The following is a 21,515-nucleotide window of genomic DNA, read 5'->3' as shown; positions in this document are numbered from 1 at the left end:
TATAATAACATTTTTTTAGTTGTTTTAGTATTGGATTGTTACATGCTGTTTTTATCACTGTTGTTAGTCGCCCCGAGTCCATGGAGAGGGGCAGCATACAAATCCAATAAATAAATAAATAAATAAATAAATAAATAAATAAATAAATAAATAAATAAATAAATAAATAAATAAATAAATAAATAAATAAATAAATAAATAAATAAATAAATAAATAAATAAATAAATAAATAAATAAATAAATAAATAAATAAATAAATAAATAAATAAATAAATAAATAAACAAACAAACAAACAAACAAACAAACATACATACAAACAAACAAACAAACAAACAAATAAATAAATAAAATCACAAGTTTCAGATCCGCATGACAAATAATCTACAGGGTCTCAAATTCCATTTCGGGTCATATAGACCCAAGTAAAGGAAGAGGGTTAATCAATTAATGTGCTGGTAGTGGCAGTAGAGCATGGTTTGGCAAACTGGTAGTGGTTGCAGCATAAGGCTCCACCCAACCACACGGATGTCATTACTTCCTGGTTTTCACCCTATGTAGCGGCAGCAGTGTGAGGCTCCGCCCACCTGCCCCGACACTGTTACTTCCTGTTAACCATGTGTGCATGAGCAAAAGTCTTCTGCCCATGCCCAGAGGATCAAAAAAAAATCAGACGTGACAATGGTACATGCGTGGTGTGTACACTTCTGAACTGTTAGGGTAGATTTTACCCCTGTTTCACATGTTTTGGACAACATTACTACCTAGACATTATTCAAAAAGAACTCTGGTCCACTGTTTCTGACATAGTCTGGAAAGGACTGTTAAGTATGCATTGATTTTCCATTGATTTTATGAGATCGGGAAAGTTAGTCCTTCGTGCCAATTTTATTTCATTACAGAAAGGTTAACAATTACCATATTTTTCAGAGTATAAAATGCACCTTAGTTTTTGGGGAGGAAAATAGGTGAAAGAATCTGCTTACCTAAGGTGTTCATATGGCTAGTGTCCTTAGTAAACACATTATTTTATCCTCTGGTTAGGGCTTAAAAAAAATTAGTTGAAGAGAGTAACAATGAGCTTGCAAGCCAGTAAGAGTTGGCAACACCATTAGCACCTGGAAACAAACGTTCGGAGCAGGTAGAGCAATGGAAAAAACTCTGCAAAGATTTAGGGCTTGCAAAACATTCTTTACAGAGAGTAACAATGAAAGAGCTTGCAAACTGGTAAGAGCTGGGAACATTGTTAGCACCTGGTTAGGGCTGGAAAGAAACATTTGGAGCAAGTAAAGCAATGGGGAAAAAACTACAAAGACAGGGTTTTTTTTCTATTGCTCTACTGGGTCCAAATGTTTCTTTCTGTTGTGGGTCAGCCTGAGGCTGCTCAGGGACCAGCTGTGTCTCTGCTGGCTCCATGCCCGGTGGAGGATGACAGCGAAGAGGAGGGGGCTGAACAGTCGGACAGGGGAGAGGAAAGTCAGGAATGGGATGAAGGAGAACAGCATGAGAGCCCCGGGGGGGGGGCTCTCCCCAGCCAGTAGCTTGGAGTCATTAGGTGATGAAGCACAAGCCATCATTGACATGCAACAGAGACGTTCAGATCAGAGAAAGGAGCAATTAAAGAAGTATTATCAGCACTGAATTAGGAACAGCTGGGCTTGGGTGTGGTCCTTCTTAGCAGGGTTTAAAAGGCAGGCAAGCCCTTGAAGCCATGTGGAGTGTTATCAGTTGGAGCTACGGTGTCCTGCTTTGTTCTTAGCATCTCTGTTCCTGGCTTGTGGCCCAGCAGTTTGGAAGACCCATGGGAGGTGTAGGTCTGCTATCTACAGCCTCGTTTTGGCAGCAAGAATCATGTATTACTGCATGGACTTTTGCCTTCGTGGATATATCTGAAGATACAACATTTTCCTGTTTGTAAGGACATTTTCTGTTACCTGTGTTTTTCTTGAATTTTATAAACTGCCTTTGCCTTTTACCGGTGTGTCTGGCTTCTCTTTTTGGGTTGGTATTGGCTTCCGGAGTGACCCAGACAGAACAATTTCCAGGTGCTAATGATGTTCCCAGCTCTTACTGGCTTGCAAGCTCTTTCATTGTTACTCTCTCCAAATAAAGTTTTTTTAAAGCCCTAACCAGAGGATAAAATAATGTGCTGGCTAAGAATGCTAGCCAGATGAATACCTGGTAAGGAGATTCTTTTCTCTATTTTCAAAAACTAGGGTGTGTCTTATACTCTGAAATTCAGCCTTCAAATGCAACTTTGCCTCTTTTTCCCCTTCTTTTCTCTTAGATGCACTGACCATCAATTCCAAAGACATGCGTTGGGTCGGTGCTTGGTGGCTTGGGTTGTTGATCTGTGGCGCCACCAGTTTCATAGCGTCTTTCCCTTTCTGGTTCCTGCCGTACTCTTTGCCACATGAAGGAGAAGAAGTTGTTAAGAAGTCAACAGAAGTTTCTGTCGGCACTCAAGTCAGCTGGAACAAAATGGAAGCTCCCAGACGCCCACAGCTAAAGATTTCGGAAGTTGCAAAAGGTGGTTGAATGACCTCAGCACCAGTAGCTCATTCTGAATTTTGCTAAACTAAACTTGCATTCTCCAATCTTTTACTCAATTGCCAGAGTCAACTGCCATTTTTATTTGCTTAATTTCAAATTTGAACAAAAATCCGAAATAGTTTCAGCAGGGCTAAATAGACCTGATGTTGAATTTGGTTATCCTTTTAGTTTATTGATTTGTTTTTGCTATTTCCAGATTTCTTTCCTACATTGAAAAAGCTGTTTGGAAACCCCATCTTCCTGATCTATTTGCTCCTTGCAATCCTCCAATACAATTCTCTGGTTGGCATTATAACCTTTGAAGCAAAGTTTATGGAACAGCAGTTCAACATTTCTGTTACAAGAGCCATATTTCTTATGGGTAGGCAAAACTATTTTATTTATTTATTTCTATTTCTATTTCTATTATTTCTATTTCGATTATTTCTATTTCTATTTCTATTTCTATTATTTCTATTTCTATTTCTATTTCTATTATTTCTATTTCTATTTCTATTATTTCTATTTCTATTATTTCTATTTCTATTATTTCTATTATTTCTATTATTTCTATTATTTCTATTTCTATTTCTATTTCTATTATTTCTATTTCTATTATTTCTATTATTTCTATTTCTATTATTTCTATTTCTATTTCTATTATTTGTATTTCTGTTATTTCTATTATTTCTATTATTTCTATTATTTCTATTATTTCTATTATTTCTATTATTTCTATTATTTCTATTATTTCTATTTCTATTTCTATTTCTATTATTCCTATTTCTATTATTTCTATTTCTATTATTTCTATTATTTCTATTTCTATTATTTCTATTTCTATTTCTATTTCTATTTCTATTTCTATTTCTATTATTTCTATTTCTATTATTTCTATTATTTCTATTATTTCTATTATTTCTATTTCTATTTCTATTTCTATTATTCCTATTTCTATTATTTCTATTATTTCTATTTCTATTATTTCTATTTCTATTTCTATTATTTCTATTATTTCTATTTCTATTATTTCTATTATTTCTATTATTTCTATTATTTCTATTATTTCTATTATTTCTATTATTTCTATTATTTCTATTATTTCTATTATTTCTATTATTTCTATTTCTATTTCTATTTCTATTTCTATTTCTATTTCTATCTCTATCTCTATTTCTATTTCTATTTCTATTTCTATTTCTATTTCTATTACTATCTTCTTCTTTTATTTATTTATTTATTTATTTATTTATTCATTCTATTATTATTATTATTACTGCTACTACTATTATTACTACTACTACTACTACTACTATTATTATTATTATTATTATTATGATTATTATTATTATCCACACATCTTCCTCCTCCTATTTTCTCCTCTTCAACAAGTCTTTTGAGATAGATTGGGCTTAAAGTCAGTGATTGGTCCAAAGAAACCCAGGTGACTTTCATGGGTAAGGCAGGACTAGAATTCACAGTCTCCTGGTGATTAACCCAAAGTCACCCAGTCGGCTTTGATGGAACTAGAACTCACCATCCCAAAGTAATTGCCCCAAAGCCACCCAGCTGGTGTTCATACCTAAGATGGGAACTATAACTCACTGTCTCCTGGCGATTGGCCCAAATTCACACAGGTAGCTTTCATGGTAAGGCGAAACTAGAATTCACGGTCTTCCAGTTTCTAATTTGGTGCCTCAACCATTACATAGAGTTGATAGCTACTCCATGAGATTGAGCAAGGCCCACGAGATATATTGGTAGACATCCTTTTCTGGTAAGAGTGAACTCTGCATGAATAGGAAGCAGCTTTGGATAGTAAAGAGGAAGAGTAGGGTAGAAGGGAAAGGGCAGTAGGTTTATGCACTATTTATTGAATAATTAATAGTTTTTTTTATTGTCCTTCCTTCTCTAGTACTCTATCTTAGTATAATCCTTAATTACTTTTGAAATAGGAAATAATTAAATAGTACGTTTTTACCCATAAATGCTTTAATATTTTAATCATGATCTAGAACTGAACTTTTATAGCAATTAAAGAAAATTGAGCTACTTGACTAACCTGTTATCATACTGAAACTTGTAGGTTAAGTACAAAACCTTAAAATGTTACTGTGCTCAACAAATAATGTCGTCTATCATTTGTCCTTTTTGTGGCTATTCAAATAATGGGACTTTATCAACTGAAAAAGAGTCCAAGCACCAATGTGAAAACTTACCTTGGCCGGTAAGCCACTCCCACCCAGTCACATGATTATCAAGCCACTCCCATCTGGTCACATGACCATTGAGCCACACCCACACAATAAGCCACGCCCACAGCGTGGTAGTAAATATTTTTGCAGCCCTTCACCGGTTAGTATGAAACATAGTCGTATTCCAGTACCATTGTAACTTTGAATGGTCACTAAACAAATGGTATGATTCGTGGACTTCCTGCACTCCTGGCAGCGGTTTATGGTAACTGTTGTTCTGAAGAAGGAAATGTGTGTTGTGTTCAGTGACCTGTGATTCAGTGATGATGTCATTGCTCGCTTTCCTTCGCAGGTGTCATCGTCTTACCTATCGCCATTGTGGGAATGTTGCTGGGAGGTTTTCTCATCAAGAAGTTCAAACTGCACATCGCAGCCATGGCAAAGTTTGGCTGCATCACCTTCACAATAGGCTTCCTGTTAAGCCTCTTTTACTTTGCTGCCAGCTGCCAAGTGCTCCAAGTGGCTGGTTTGACCGTCAACTATTCTGGGTTTGTGACCTGGCTTCTTCTTTTGGGGGCTGATGGGAGGAAGAGGCATTTAATGCATCTTTTAGAGCCGCAGCGGTGCAGTGGTTAGAGTGCGGTACTGCAGGCTACTTCTGCTGCCTGCCGGCTGCCTGCAATTGAGCAGTTTGAATCTCACCAGGCTCAAGGTTGACTCAGCCTTCCATCCTTCCGAGGTGGGTAAAATAAGGAGGAAGATTGTTGGGGACAAGAGGCTGAATTTGTAAACTGCTTAGAGAGGGCTGTAAAAGCACTGTGAAGCAGTATATAAGTGCTATTGCTAGTTTTAATGCACGTTTTCTAATGTATGTTTTCCAATACACCTTCTTTAATGCATGTACTGTATTCTGATGCATTGCTCCCCGTCAGAAGGGTCGAAGGTAGAAAGGTTCTACTCTATTTACCACCACCCTTTTCCCCTAGAGCCGGGATAGCACAGTGGTTAGTGCGCAGCACTGCAAGCTACTTCTGCGCATGCCGGGAAGCAAAAATATCTGCGAAAATTGGCAAACTCTCACTCTTCACACGAGATTTCTCTTGCTGTGCATGCACAGGAACCGAATCTTGCATCGATGGACGCGCGTGGGTATCAGACATGACGGTCTCGGAGGGCACACCGATAGGATAGAATGGAATGGAATGGAAAGGAAAGGAATGGAATGGAATGGAGTGGAGTAGAACAGAATAGAATAGAATAGAATAGAATAGAATTTTTATTGGCCAAGTGTGATTGGACACTCAAGGAATTTGTCTTGGTGCATATGCTCTCAGCGTACATAAAATAAAATATACATTTGTCAAGAATCATGTGGTACAACACTTAATGATTGTCATAGGGGTCAAATAAGCAATGAAGATGCAATATTAATAAAAATCTTAGGATATAAGCAACAAGTTACAGTCATACAGTCAACATGGGAGGAAATGGGTGAAAGGAACGATGACAAAAACTAGTAGAATAGAAGTGCAGATTTAGTAGAAAGTCTGACAGTGTTGAGGGAATTATTTGTTTAGTAGAGTGATGGCGTTCGGAAAAAAAACTGTTCTTGTGTCTAGTTGTCTTGGTGTGCAGTGCTCTGTAGCGACATTTTGGGGGTAGGAGTTGAAACAATTTGTGTCCAGGATGTGAGGGGTCAGTAAATATTTTCCCTGCCCTCTTTTTGACTCGTGCAGTATACAGGTCCTCAATGGAAGGCAGGTTGGCAGCAATGGAATGGAATGGAATGGAATAGAACAGGGCCGCCGATAGACGGGTACTACAGGGAGCGCGCTACCGGGCCCCGGGCAAATTGGGGCCCGCAGTCAGCGGCTCCTTGCACTGAGCTCCCGCTCGCAGCTGTCCCCTGGCTCCTGCTCGATGCCATGGTTTTCGGCGCTGTCCTGCTGGGCCCCAAAGACGGAAGGCAGGAAGAAGGAGAGCTCCATTCTTCTCGCCTTTTCCCCGCCTTCCGTCTTTGGGGCACAGCAGGACAGCGCCGAAAACCGCGGCATCGAGCAGAAGCCGGGGGACAGCTGCGAGCGGGAGCCCCAGGAGGGAAGTACCGGCAGCGCCCCGCCCAGCTGAAGCTTCACTGGCGTCGGCGGCAAATGTCCTTTGTGGCCCGGTGGGAGGGGGGGCTGCAGCGGCCGCAGGCAGTCGCAGGGAAATGGCGGTGGCGAGAGGGAGCTCCAGCTGGGCTGGGGGTTCGGGGGGGGCATGAACGCCGCCCGGAGCCAATGGCTTCTTTTGGGCTTACTTGAATTCCTGCTGCTGGTAAGCGCGCGCGGGTGGCCGGGTGGGAAGGGCGAGGCGCGAGGGGGAGGCAAGTGGAGAAGCGGAGAGAGAGAGAAGTGGACCAAAAGAAAGAAAAGGGAAAGAGAGGGAGGGAAAGAGAAATGGAGAGGAAGGAAGGAGGGAGGGAGGGGAGGGAGGGAGAGAAGGAAGGAAGGAAGAGAAAGGAGGGTAGAAAGAGAGGGAGAGAGAGAGGAGAGAGAAAGGAAGAGGAGAGGTAGAAAGGAAGAGAGAGAAAGAAAGAGGGATAGAAAGAGAGAGAGAGTGAGAGATGCTCAGTGAGCCTTTCTTTGAAGTTGCCTTTCTTTCTTTCTTTCTTTCTTTCTTTCTCTCTTTCTCTTTCTCTCTTGCTCTCTTGCTCTTTCATTCTTTTTTCTTTCTCTTGCTTTTTCTTTCTCTTGCTTTCTCTCCTTCCTTCCCTCCTTCCATTTCTTTCATTCCCCCTCTCTATTTTTATTTCTCTTTCATTCTTTCTTTCTCTCTTTCTTGCTTTCTTTCTTGCTCTTTTTCTTTCTTTTACCTTCCCTTCCTCTATTTCTTCTTTTCTTTCTCCTTCCTACCTTCTTCCCTCCCTCCCTTCCTTCAGTCCTTCCTCTCTTACTCTCCCCTTTCATAAGTTTCCTTGCTTCCTTCCTCTGTTCCTGTCCCTTCCCCCTTTCTTTCTTTCTTTCTTTCTTTCCTTCCTTCCTTCCTTCCTTCCTTCCCTCCCTCCATTTCTTGCTTTCCTTCTCCTTCCTCCCTTGTTTCCTCCCTCATTCCCTTCTTTCACTCCTTCTTCTCTTACTCTCCCCTTTCACACCTTTCCTTGCTTTCTTTGCACCCTTCCTCTGTTCCTGTCCCTTCCCTCTTTCCTTCCTTCCTTCCCACCCTCCGTCCATTCATTCACCCATTCCTCTCTTGATCGCCCCTTTTACCATTCCTTCCTTCCGATGTGGGCCTGGGCCAGCAGAGTAGTTTGCTTTTGCACCCCGTCTCGAGCTCCCTTGGTGCCAACCCGGCCCTCCCCACTTCAGAGAGAAGGGGGAGAAAGAGAGAGAGAGAAAGAGAGAGAGAGAAAGAGAAAGATAAAAAGAGAAAGATAGAGGGAGGGAGAGAAAGAGATAGAAAGAGACAAAGAGAGGGGGAGAGAAAGAGAGAGAGAGAAAGAGAGAAAGGGAGAAAAAAGAGAAAAAAGAGAGAAAGAGAGATAAAAAGAGGAAGAGAAAGAGAGAGGGGGAGGGAGAGGGAGAGAAAGAGAAAGAGAAAGAAAGAGAGAAGGGGAGAGAGGGAGAGAAAGAGGTAGAGAAAGTGAAAGAGAGAGGGAGGGAGAGAAAGAGATAGAAAGAGAAAGAGAGAGGTTGGGAGAGAGAAAAAAGAGAGAAAGAGATATAAAGAGAGAGAGAGAAAGGGAGAGAAAAGAGAAAAAGAGAGAGAAAGGGAGAGAAAAAGAGAAAAAGAAAGAAAAGTAGAGAGAGAAAGAGAGACAAAAAGAGAGGGAGAGAAAGAGAGAGAGAGAGATAGAAAAGCAGGTGGGGGGGCACACCTATTTTGCCAGCCCTCGGATGGGCCATAGGGATCCGGTGTATGTGGAGGGAGAGGTCCCCAGCTTCTGTTCTGCAGAGGGGAAGCCAAAGCCCCCGCATGGGTTATGCAGAGTGCCAGTGTTTGGGGCAAGGTGGGGGGTGGGTGTCTTCCTTAACCCCCATTTCTTTGGTGGGGCTAAGAGGCCTGCCCAGCAGGGCTGATGTGTTGCGGAAGGTCTTGTCGAGGGAGACCAGTGGAGCCCCCCCCCCCCGCTCCCATCCCCAGGGAAGGGGGTTCTGGCATCACTGCCACTGGCTTTGGAAAGAAGCCCCCAGCCTCTTCAGGGGGTGGAGGGAGGGGTCCGTAGCACAGGGCTGGACAATGGCTGAAGACAGTTGACTGCAGCTTTCAGAATTCCTCAGCCAGGAATATGAAGAAGACAGTTTGAAAATTTAAAAGGGAAGGAAGGAAGGAAGGAAGGAAGGAGGGAGGGAGGGAGGGAGGAGGGAGGGAAAGGAAAAAGAAGAGAAAAAAGGAAAGAAATAAAAAGAAGAAAGAAAGAAAGAGGAAGGAAGGAAGGAAGGAAGGAAGGGGAAAAAAACCAAAAGAGAAAAAAGAAAGAAAAAGGGAAGGAAGGAAGGAAGGAAGGAAGGAAGGAAGAAGGGAGGGGGGCCCCAGACACTTAGGCTGTATGGGGCCCCAAAATTCCTGATGGCGGCCCTGGAATAGAATAGTATAGAATAGAATAGAACAGAATAGAATAGAATAGAACAGCACAGAATAGAATAGAATAGAATAGAATAGAATAGAACAGCACAGAACAGAACAGAACAGAACAGAATAGAATTATTTATTGGCCAAGTGTGATTGGACACAAAAGGAATAGCACCGAAGACAAGCAGCCCTTCGTTTAGGGGAACCCCTGAGAGAATTGGGTGGGAGGGAAATCCTCAACCACCCCGAGAATACGGTAGAAAACATAAACCTTTTTTCCCTGGGATGATTTCCCCCAACAATTTGTTGAGAAAAACCACCCCACCACCCCAAAGATTCAAGAGTGTTCTTTCTGGGAGAGTTCAGTCTTATTGGTTTGAGATCCTTCTTTCTTGCACTGGTTGTTCTCTAGCCCTTTGTTATCCTTCCCTCCTATACACGGACGGCATTGCTTTGGCTGAGAGTAGGTCTATCTTTCCCCCTTTGGATTGACGACGGCTCCCTCTTTGCTCCTCTAGTGTCAAAGAAGTGTCCTTCTCCCAAGAGAAGCCATTCTCTGTCTGCAACTCTAACTGCAACTGTCAAGCGACCCACTGGGACCCAGTTTGTGGAGACAACGGTATCACCTACATCAGCCCATGTTTGGCTGGCTGCAGAACGTCCTTGGGAAACGGAAAGGGTTTGGTAAATGCAGAGATGTTATACTACACTGCTCAAAAAAATAATAATAAAAAATAAAAGGGAACACTTAAACAACACAATATAACTCCAAGTAAATCAAACTTCTGTGAAATCAAACTGTCTCCACTTAGGAAGCAACACGGATTGACAATCCATTTCGCCTGCTGTTGTGCACATTCAACTTTGTACAGAACAAAGTATTCAGTGAGGATATTTCATCCATTCAGATCTAGGATGTGTTCTTTGAGTGGTCCCTTTATTTTTTTATTTTTTTTTTAGCAGTATATATGTCTACAATGGAAATGAAATAAGTTCTCATTATCTATCTCCCCTACTCTCCCCCCCTCTCTTGCCACAAAGAAGAGGGAGTCAAGCTGTTCTCCAAAGCACCTGAGGGCAGGACTAGAAACAATGGATGGAAACTAATAAAGGAGAAAAGCAATCTAGAACCAAGGAGGAATTTCCTGACAGTTAGAACAATTAAACCGTGGAACAGCTTGCCTCCAGAAGTTGTGAATGCTCCAACACTTGAAGTTTTTAAGAAGATGTTGGCTAACCATTTGTCTGAAATAGTGTAGGGTTTCCTGCCGATTGGACTAGAAGACCTCCAAGGTCCCTTCCAACAACTACTACTACTTCTTCTTCTTCTTCTTCTTCTTCTTCTTCTTCTTCTTCTTCTTCTTCTTCTTCTTCTTTTTCTTCCTCTTCCTCCTTCTCCTTCTTCTTCTCATTATCCTTATCCTTATCCTTATCATCATTATCATGATCATTATCATTATCATCAACAATTGATCAGTGGAACGGCTTGCCTCCAGAAGTTGTGAATGCTCCAACACTTGAAGTTTTTAAGAAGATGTTGGCTAACCATTCGTCTGAAATAGTGTAGGGTTTCCTGCCGATTGGACTAGAAGACCTCCAAGGTCCCTTCCAACTTCTTCTTCTTCTTCTTCTTCTTCTTCTTCTTCTTCTTCTTCTTCTTCTTCTTCTTCTTCTTCTTTTTCTTCCTCTTCCTCCTTCTCCTTCTTCTTCTCATTATCCTTATCCTTATCATCATTATCATTATCATTATCATCAACAATTGATCAGTGGAACGGCTTGCCTCCAGAAGTTGTGAATGCTCCAACACTGGATGTTTTCAAGAAGATGTTGGATAACGTTTGTTTGAAGTAGTATAGGGTTTCCTGCCTAAGCAGGAGGTTGCACTAGAAGACCTCCAAGGTCCCTTCCAAGTCTCCTTGTTTTGTGCAGCAATGAGGACCTAGTTCAGTGATGGCAAACCTTTTTTCCTTCGGGTGCCAAAAGAGCATGACTGCGCGTTATCACACATGCGCGAGTGCCCACACCCATAATTCAATGCCCAGGGAGGATGAAAACAGCTTCCCATGCCCCCTGGAGGCCCTCTGGTGGGCCCAGTAGGCTTGTGTTTCACCCTCCCCAGGCTCCAAAGGCTTTCCTCAGGGGTCGGTCCTCTCCCCCCTGCTATTTAATATCTACATGAAACAGCTGGGTGAGATCATCCAAGGGCATGGGGTGAGGTATCATCAATATGCGGATGATACCCAGTTGTACATCTCCACCCCATGTCCAGTCAACGAAGCAGTGGAAGTGACATGCCGGTGCCTGGAGGCTGTTGGGGACTGGATGGGTGTCAACAAACTCAAACTCAATCCAGACAAGACGGAGTGGCTGTGGGTATTGCCTCCCAAGGACAATTCCATCTGTCCATCCATTACCCTGGTGGGGGAACTATTGACCCCCTCAGAGAGGGTGCGCAAACTTGGGCGTCCTCTTCGATCCACAGCTGACATTGGAACATCATCTTTCGGCTGTGGCGAGGAGGGCGTTTGCCCAGGTTCGCCTGGTGCACCAGTTGCGGCCCTATCTGGACAGGGAGTCATTGCTCACAGTCACTCATGCCCTTATCACCTCGAGGTTCGATTACTGCAACGCTCTCTACATGGGGCTACCTTTGAAAAGTGTTCAGAAACTCCAGATCGTGCAGAACGCAGCCACAAGAGCCATCGTGGGGCTTCCCAGATTCGCCCACGTATCTAAAACATTCCGTGGCCTGCATTGGCTGCCGATCAGTTTCCTGTCACAATTCAAAGTGTTGGTCATGACCTTTTAAGCCCTACATGGCATTGGACCAGAATACCTCCAGAACCGCCTGCTACCGCATGAATCCCAGTGGCCGATAAGGTCCTACAGAGTTGGCCTTCTCCGGGTCCCGTCGACTAAACAATGTCGTCTGGCGGGCCCCAGGGGAAGAGCCTTCTCTGTGGCGGCCCCAGCCCTCTGGAATGAACTCCCCCCGGAGATTAGAACTGCTTCCACCCTCCTTGTCTTCCGTAAACTACTTAAGACCCACCTATACCGCCAGGCATGGGGGATTTGAGACACCTTTCCCCCAGGCTTATTATAATTTATGTTTGGTATGTATGTGCTGTTTAGTTTTTAATTATGATAGGGTTTTTAGGGGTTTTTTTAATATTAGATTTGTGCCTGTATAATATTGTTTTTATCATTGTTGTGAGCCACCCCAAGTCTTCGGAGAGGGGCAGCATACAAATCTAATAAATTATTATTATTATTTCCTGAAGCTGGGGGACAGTAAAAACACCTTCCCCCAGTGCCTGGAGGCTCTCTGGAAGCCAAAACACCCTCCCAGAGCCTCCACGCAAGCCAAAAATCAGCTGGCCGACACACACATGCCTGTTGGAGCTGAGCTAGGGCAACAGCTCATGTGCCAGCAGATATGGCTCTGCTTGCCACCTATGGTACCTGTGCCATGGGTTCGCCATCACTGACCTAGTTCATAACCCAGATTCATTTATTTTGGCTTTATTGTAAAATTCTTACTCCGTAGAGCAAGTTTCATTTGTGTAGTTGATTAATACTTAGGGGCAGAGAACATGGTCTTTAAAAAAATAATAATGATATTTTTATTTATTTATTTTTATATTTCACATGGGCAAAGCAGGGGTTGGACTAGAAGACCTCTAAGGTCCCTACTCAGTTATTCTGTTACTTTCGATATGATTAACATTCCTGGAAACCGTTAATTACATTGCTTGCATATATTCAGTCAGAGAGAGATTTGGAAATGTAGACCAGTGTTTCACAACCTTGACAACTTGAAGATATTTGGACTTCAACTCCCAGAATTCCACAGCCAGCAAATTCTGGCTGTGGAATTCTGGGAGTTGAAGTCCAGATATCTTCAAGTTTCCAAGGTTGGGAAACACTGATGTAGACTATTCCAAGCCCTTACTTCATTTTTCTTTTATCTTGCAGGTATTTCAAAACTGCAGTTGTCTAGGAATTTCAGGAGCTGGTAATTTTTCTGCAGTTCTGGGTCAATGTCCAAGGGATAATTGTACGAAAGAATTCCCTTACTTTTTAGCATTGTTGTCCATAACTTCATTTATCTTCTCTTTGGGAGGAACACCAACGTATATGCTCATGTTAAGGTGAAGACTTTTTCATTCTTTCTTTTGTCCTTTTGTTAAAAGCACAGGGGAAAACTGGTGAAATACTGTAAAATTACTGTAAAAAATAATACAGCGGTACTTCTACTTATGAACTTAATTCGTTGTATGACCAGGTTCCTAAGTAGAAAAGTTTGTAACAAGAAGCAATTTTCCCATAGGAATCAATGTAAAAACAAATAATGTGTACGACTGGGGAAACCACAAGGAGGGTGGAGGCCCTGTTTCCTCCCAGGAGATTCCTAGAGAGGCCCCACAGAGGCTTCTACTTGTCTTTTCTGGCCCTGTTTCCTCCCAGGAGATTCCTAGAGAGGCCCCATGAAGGCTTCTCCCTGCCTTTTCCATCCCTGTTTCCTCCCAGGAGATTCCTAGAGAGGCCACATGGAGGCTTCTCCCTGTCTTTTCCAACCCTGTTTCCTCCCAAGAGATTCCTACAGAGGCCCCATGGAGGCTTCTCCCTGCCTTTTCTGATTACAGTTTAGGAGGCTCGGGTTTGTAAGTGAAAAATGGTTCTTGAGAAGAGGCAAACAAATATTGAACCTCCGGTTCTTATCTAGAAAAGTTGATAAGTAGAGGCGTTCTTAGGCAGTTTCCTTCTGAGTAGCAAAAGGCGGTTCTCAGATTTCAAACGTATTACATTTTATTGTCTTTTTATTTATTGTGCTAGCTTCAATGCAGGTAGTCCTGAACTTATGGCCATTTGCTAACAATCGTTCCAAGTTACAACAAACTGACCTTGGGGTACCATGTGCCGTGGTAGTGCAATGGTCAGAAAGCAGTACTGCAGGCTACTTCTGCTGATCACTGGCTGCCAGCAGTTCGAATCTCACCAGGCTCAAAGTTGACTCAGACTTCCATCCTTCTGGGGTCTGTAAAATGAGGACCTGGATTGTTGGGGGCAATAGGCTGACTCTGTAAACTGTTTGAACGGGTCCAAAGACGGGCTACAAGAATGGTGGAAGGTCTTAAGCATAAAACGTATCAGGAAAGACTTCATGAACTCAATCTGTAGAATCAGGAGGACAGAAGGGGAAAGGGGGGACATGATCGAAACATTTAAATATGTTAAAGGGTTAAATAAGGTTCAGGAGGGAAGTGTTTTTAATAGGACAGTGAAGACAAGAACAAGGGGACACAATCTGAAGTTAGTTGGGGGAAAGATCAGAAGCAACATGAGAAAATATGATTTGACTGAAAGAGTAGTAGATGCTTGGAACAAATTTTCTGTGGTTGGTAAATCCACAGTAACTGAATTTAAACATGCCTGGGATAAACATATATCCATCCTAAGATAAAAATACAGGAAATAGTCTAAGGGCAGACTAGATGGATCATGAGGTCTTTTTCTGCCGTCAGTCTTCTATGTTTCTATGTTTCTAAGTAGGTTTATAAAGAGAAAGGGGAGGGGAGGGAAGAAGGAATGGCTGTATGAGATAGAGAAGGGGGATTGTTAAAAACCAACCTTGAATTAATAAAACTTATCATAAAACTTATCAGGAAAGACTTAATGAACTCAATCTGTATAGTCTGGAAGACAGAAGGGAAAGGGGGGACATGATCGAAACATTTCAATGGGTTAAATGGTTAAATAAGGTCCAGGAGGGAAGTGTTTTTAATAGGAAAGTGAACACAAGAACAAGGGGACACAATCTGAAGTTAGTTGGAGGAAAGATCAAAAGCAACATGAGAAAATATTATTTGACTGAAAGAGTAGTAGATCCTTGGAACAAACTTCCAGCAGACGTGGTTGGTAAATCCACAGTAACTGAATTTAAACATGCCTGGGATAAACATATATTCATCCTAAGATAAAAATACAGGAAATAGTATAAGGGCAGACTAGATGAGGTCTTTTTCTGCTGTCAGTCTTCTATGTTTCTATGTTTAGAGAGAGGGCTAAAAAGCACCGAAAAGCAGGATTTAAGTCTAAGTGCTATTGCTAGTGCTACACATGACCTGGATTCAAAATACCAATAAATGTTCCCCCCCACACTCATGTGACTCAGGGCTATTTAAAGGTCACAAAAAAAGGTCTTAAAATCAAGTTGATCACATGACCAACCTGTTTTACAGCTGTCATGACTACAGGCTCCATTGTAGCCATAAGTCAAGGCCTCCCTGTAATGTATTGTTTGAAATCTAACATGAGAATTTTTTTTACAACTGCTACTATAGTTCCCCGTGAAATTTCTAGTCATGGAGACATATTATTGTTGCACAGATCAATTTTTCCAAATCAAAAATTGTAATTTCAGATCACCAGGATTTGCCTACCCTTATTTATTTAGTTTTGAATGCATAAGAGCATTTAAGGATATTTAAATCATGCTGATAGATTTTTTTTTTTTTAAAAAAGGGTGAGCTTCAAGCCTATGTTTAATTTGAGTGCAGACTGAATTGGTGTTTGATTACACATAATTCCAGTTAGTTTTAATTTGGAACGATACCGGGATATTATGCTGACCAGCTTGTTTTCAGATTTCATTTCTTTCATAACATTAGCAATAACCATAGCAATAGCAATAACAATAATAAAAGGGTTTTTTTCTCACTAAAAGGGAAATTTAAAACAAGAGGAATAAGAGAAAGAGAAGAAAAAAGATAAGGGGGGAAACACAGAAAAAGAAAGATTTTTTAAAAAAATTCAAACCAATATTTGCAATCTCATTTTCCGTCTTCCCCCTAAAATTTATTTATTTCAATGTTCCTTGTCTAAACTCACTTTTTAACTTCTCCCCTTTCTTCTTTTTCAGATCGGTTGCACCAGATTTGAAATCTTTTGCAGTGGGCATGGAAGCCTTATGTGGAAGAGTCTTTGGTAAATGGACTCCAGATTTCATTTTAGTTTTTAAGCACATAACTAGGGATGGGCGAATGCAACGGTGTTCGGGTTTGGCAAGTTCGGCCGAATTTTACGCAAAATTCGGCTGAACCCGAACCAAACCCGAACTCGAACCTGAAGGGGGAATCCCTCCCATGAAGAGATTCTGGGAGCGGAGCTTTGACGTCACCGACAGGTTGCTAAGGACGTCAAGGTGATCACTTCCTGGATTCCATGGAATCCAGGAAGTGATCACCTTGGCGTCCTTAGCAACCTGCCGGTGCCGTCAAAGCTCCAAACGCCGAGCACGACCCCGAACTTTGCCCAAAGTTTGGAAAAAATTCATGTTCGTGTTCGGCATACCGAACACCACAAAATTCGGTACAAACCCAAATTGTGCGGGTTCAGTTCGCCCATCATTACACATAACCTTATCTATTACCTATGAGATGCTTAAAATTTTGGAGAGAAACTGAGTAATATGGTATCCTAAGAGTAACATATTCTGACCGTCTGTATTCTATATATATTGCATTCAATTGTCTGCCATTTTGAGTGAGGTCGGCAATCTGGATGATGTCAATTTCTGGGGAACAGTTTTAAAGCTGTTGGTGATGAGGGCATAGCCACTTCACTCTTTTACGTTTCTCTGGTGTGCATGGTTGTTTAAGTCTAACTCAGTTTAAACCTCTGGACCAGAACTTGGCAATTCTTGAAAAGGCTCGACTGGAAAGGTCTACACTGCACGCTGCCATTGGAAAATGTCTTGCTGCTGTCACTTCATTATCCTCATCTCTCTTGGCTGACAGAACTCCAGGAGAACCCACAGGAAAACGGTGGTCAAATAATTCAAGATGGCAGCCTACTGTCACTCCATCTTCTTAACCTCTCTTGATTGACAGAATCCCAATTGAAATCTGCAGACTCACCACGCCCACAGTGTGGCAGTAAAAATTTTGGCAGCCCATCACTGGCTGTACCTACCCAAGTCAAGCATTTTTGTGGTACCTTTTTTTAAAACAAAAGACAAAGAGGTGAATATTTTGGCAGTCCATCACTGTTATCAACCAGCTGAATCCGACAGTTTATAATCTGGTTAAGGTGATTTATACAGGAGAACATCATGTTGAAAGCGGAGGATCAAAATGTGCCTGTAGATGTCATTTGCAGTGACTTGGGGGACAGAAGTTAGAACAGGATGTCTGTTCTGTCTGGGTCACTCCGGAAGCTAAACCCAACCCAAAAAGATAAGCCAGACACACCGGTAAAAGGCAAAGGCAGTTTATAGAATTCAAAGAAAACACAGGTAACAGAAAATGTCCTTACAAACAGGAAAACGCTGGAACTTCAAATATATCCATGAAGCAATACAGGATTCTTGCTGCCAAGACGAAGCTGTAGATAGCAAACATACACCTCCCACAAGTCTTCCAGACTGCTAGGCCACAAGCCAAGATCAGAGACGCCGAGAATCAAGCAGGTCACTGCAAGTCCAACTGATAACACTCCACATGGCTTCAAGGGCTTGCCTGCCCTTTAAACCCTGCTGATGAGAACCACACCCAAACCCAGCTGTTTCTAATTCAACGTTGATATTAGTTCTTTAACTGCTCCTTTCTTTGCTCTGAACGTCTCTGTCGCATGTCAATGACAGCTTGTGCGTCATCCCCTAATGATTCCAAGCTACTGGCTGAGGAGAGCCCCCCTCCCGGGGCTCTCCTGCTGTTCTGCCTCATCCCATTCCTGACTGTCCCCTCCCCCATCCGACTGTTCAGCCCCCTCCTCTTCGCTGTCCTCCTCCTCCGGGCATGGAGCCAGCAGAGACGGAGCCGGTCCTTGAGCATCCTCAGGCTGAATCACAACAATGTCCATTCCAGTTTTCACTGCACATATTTATTTATTTATTTATTTATTTACTTACTTACTTACTTACTTACTTACTTACTTACTTACTTACTTGTCAAACAATTATAGGGTGATAATTTGTACATATAAAACATTAGATAAGTAATGATAAAAAGTAGACAATAGGACAGGGACAGTAGGCACAATGGTGCACTTATGCTCGCCCCTTAAAGACCTCTTAGAAACGGGGAGATGTCAACTGTAGATGGTCTAAGGTTAAAGGTTTTGTGGTTAGGAGTAGAAACCACAGAATCAGGTAGTGCATTCCAGGCATTGATTACTCTGTTGCTGAAGTCATGTTTTTTGCAGTCAAGTTTGGAGCGGTTGACATTTAGTTTAAATCAATTTCGTGCTCGTGTGTTGTTGCGGTTGAAGGTGAAGCAGCCGTTAACAGGTAGGATATTTTGGTATATGATTTTATGAACTATAATTAAGTCGGAACGGAGACGACGGAGTTGTAAGTTGTCTAAACCAAGAATTTCAAGACTGGTGGAGTAAGGTATTTTGTTGCTCTTAAGTCTTGTCGAGTAAGTCAAGTCTGTCTTACTTATTTCTCTCGTCCTTTTTCAGGGGGGCTTCCTGCCCCAATTTACTTTGGAGCTTTGATTGACCTGACCTGCTTGAAATGGGGTGTGAAAACCTGTGGTGGATCTGGGGCTTGCAGAGTATATGATACCAAAGCATTAAGGTAAGCCTCAAGGGGGGGGGGGGAGAGAGTCTACGGTCTACAATTGTGAATTTCTGCTTTGTAGGGTGTGAACGAGTAAATCTGTTTTCACACCTTAAATAAGGATGACATCCTTTCATAGAATACATGTTACATGTTAACTAGTCCTTTTATTTGTATTAATATAGCTTTCAGTGAGAGGAAGGGAGGGAGGGAGGGAGGGAGGAATGATGGATGGATGGAAAAAAGAAAAGAGGAAGAAAAGAGGAGATGGGTGGATGGATGGATGGGAGGGAGGGAGAGAGAAATGAAGGAAGCAGGAAGGAATGAAAACAAAGAGAGTGCTGATGGATGAATGGTTGGAAAAAAAGGAAGACAGGAAGCAAAGAGGAGACGGATTGATGGGTGGATGGGAGGGAGGAAGAGAAGGTGGAAGGAGGAAGGAAGGAAAATAAAGAGAGTGCTGATGAATGGATAGATGGAAGAAAGGAAGACATGAAGCAAAGAGGATGGATGGATGGATGGATAGGAGGGAGGGAGGATGGAAGGAGGAAAGAAGGAAAACAAAAAGAATGTTGATGGAGAGAGGGAGGATAGAAGGAGGAAGGAAGGAAGGAAGGAAGGAAGGAAGGAAGGAAGGAAGGAAGGAAGGAAGAGACACGGGCAAGTGTTTGGATAGAAAGAAATGTACGGGAAAGAAAAAGAATATAAGAGCACAATTCAATAATGAAGTACTATTGCAGTCTAGCTCCATAATTTTAGTCTAGGTTGATACAACCACACTAAACCCAAGCTAGGCAGACTGCATTATGGAACTTAGCCACTGTTCACATTCTGATATGGACCTCTTTAATTTTACTTAATTAAATAAACCAATATTGGACAAAACATGACTACCTGATATGTGTATACCATAGACTCTGAATCTTGTGACTTCTCTGGAAAGGCTAAGGTCATTATTGCTCTCCAAAGGTGAAGATGCTAAGATCTCTTCTTCTGAGAAACATTTCTGCTCTGTTCCAACTCAACTTGTCCTCCCTCTGTTTTTTTCTCTCTCCTAGAATTGTCTACCTAGGGGCCATCACTGCAATAAGACTTGGAATCTTCTTTCTTTATATCATCCTTTGCACTTTAATTATAAAACGTTGCAGGCAAGGCGATCAAATGACAGACATCAAAACTGGAGAATTATCTGATACTGAGAAATTATCCAATATCAGTCCAAAGGCAGAAGTGTCCTCTCCCAAGGAGATACAAACCATTGGAGACACTCCTTTTTGACAATTATCTTGGAGGCTCAAACAGACAGGACTGCAAATTATGGACCCATCACAAGCACGGTGGAGCTCCAACCATACTATTCCTTGACCAAGCCAAAGCTCGGCCAGTCATTGGGGGTTAGACATTGACACTAGCATCGAATGTTGCTTCAGAAAGAAGAATCTGGAACTCAGTCTGAGTTCAAGAAGGTCTTAGATCCTGAGAAAGTTATCTGAGGAGTTCCCGCGAATGAACCAACTGAGGTTGTGATCAGTGAAGGGCTACCCAAATTTTTACTACCACACTGTGGGCGTGGCGTGGCTTATGCAGGACACCCTGCATTTTCTTTCAATATCTTTCAGTGCAAATTGGGTGCTCTGGGGTGGAGCTCCATTTTCGCTACCCCACTGTGTTCCCCTCTGTTGGGGCAGCAGCCCACCCCTGGTTGTGATGTGACTTCTGGGTGAAACATGGTGGACTTGGGAATTCATCAACATCGGGGCTTGTTAAAATTGTGCAGTGCCACGTCAAGTCGGGCACATGGATGTGGAAGTTGGAAAAGGGAAGGTGTGGTTTTGGAACACAAAATGTGAACTTTATGTTGCATCTAGTGCAGTGGTCCCCAAACTACGGCCCAGGGGCCGCATGCGGCCCACTAAGGCCATTTATCCAGCCCGCGGGTGAATGACAGGATCACAGGTTGCTGTGGCTTCCTTTCCTTCTCTCATCACCTGTGTCTACCGCCGATGCCTCCTGCCAAGCCAGCGGCCATCAAAACGGGTTCCTCGGGTGGGAGCTGCCACTTCCCTCAGGGCAGCCCAGTCCGGCGGCCGTAGAAAGTGCAGAGATTACTGCCGCCGCCTCTGCCTCCACTCAGGGAGCCACTGTGGTAGCCGTGCCTTTTCCTCTTGCTCAGCTCGACCACAGTGGCTCCCTGAGTGGAGGCAGAGGTGGTGGCAATAATCTCTGCACTTTCTATGGCAGCCTAGCTGGGCTGCCTGGAGGGAAGTGGCAGCTCCCACCCGAGGAACCTGCGGTGACGGCCACCATTTTTTTTTATAGTCCGGCCCTCCAACAGTCCAAGGGACAGTGAACTGGCCGCATGTGTAAAAAGTTTGGGGATCCCTGTAGTAGCGGGTTGCACTCAGTACAGGTGGGATTGGGATCCGTTAGTGGAAATGGAGATGCACATGTGTGCATGCATGTACCCATCTGAGATTTGGCTTGTGCACATGTGCCCGAAGCGAAATCTCATGCAAGAACACTCTCGTGCCTGAGATTTCACCCATTTTTGGCATTTTTTTACTTCCGCGCAAAAATATCGGCAAGAATCACCAAAATCTCACTCGCTTGTGCATTCTCACATAAGATTTGGCTTTTGGCACATTGCACAGAAGCCAAATCTCATGCTAACAT

General features: G+C 42.6%; 1 protein-coding gene across 1 annotated transcript in view; it reads left to right on the top strand.

The window, feature by feature from the left end:
* The window catches only part of LOC139169151 (solute carrier organic anion transporter family member 1C1-like), a 32,667-nt gene extending 12,547 nt beyond the window's left edge, over window positions 1-20,120 (top strand). Inside the window, exons 7-14 of the mRNA XM_070754979.1 lie at window positions 2,287-2,529; window positions 2,749-2,913; window positions 5,079-5,274; window positions 9,796-9,961; window positions 13,253-13,428; window positions 16,200-16,264; window positions 18,743-18,860; window positions 19,901-20,120. Coding sequence (XP_070611080.1) covers window positions 2,287-2,529; window positions 2,749-2,913; window positions 5,079-5,274; window positions 9,796-9,961; window positions 13,253-13,428; window positions 16,200-16,264; window positions 18,743-18,860; window positions 19,901-20,120 — 1,349 coding nt within the window. The remainder of the gene's footprint in view (window positions 1-2,286; window positions 2,530-2,748; window positions 2,914-5,078; window positions 5,275-9,795; window positions 9,962-13,252; window positions 13,429-16,199; window positions 16,265-18,742; window positions 18,861-19,900) is intronic.
* The last annotated feature ends 1,395 nt before the right edge of the window (window positions 20,121-21,515 follow it).

This window comes from Erythrolamprus reginae, chromosome 6, assembly GCF_031021105.1.
Source record: "Erythrolamprus reginae isolate rEryReg1 chromosome 6, rEryReg1.hap1, whole genome shotgun sequence".
NCBI lineage: Eukaryota > Metazoa > Chordata > Lepidosauria > Squamata > Dipsadidae > Erythrolamprus > Erythrolamprus reginae.
This window is presented reverse-complemented; position numbering and strand designations above follow the sequence as displayed.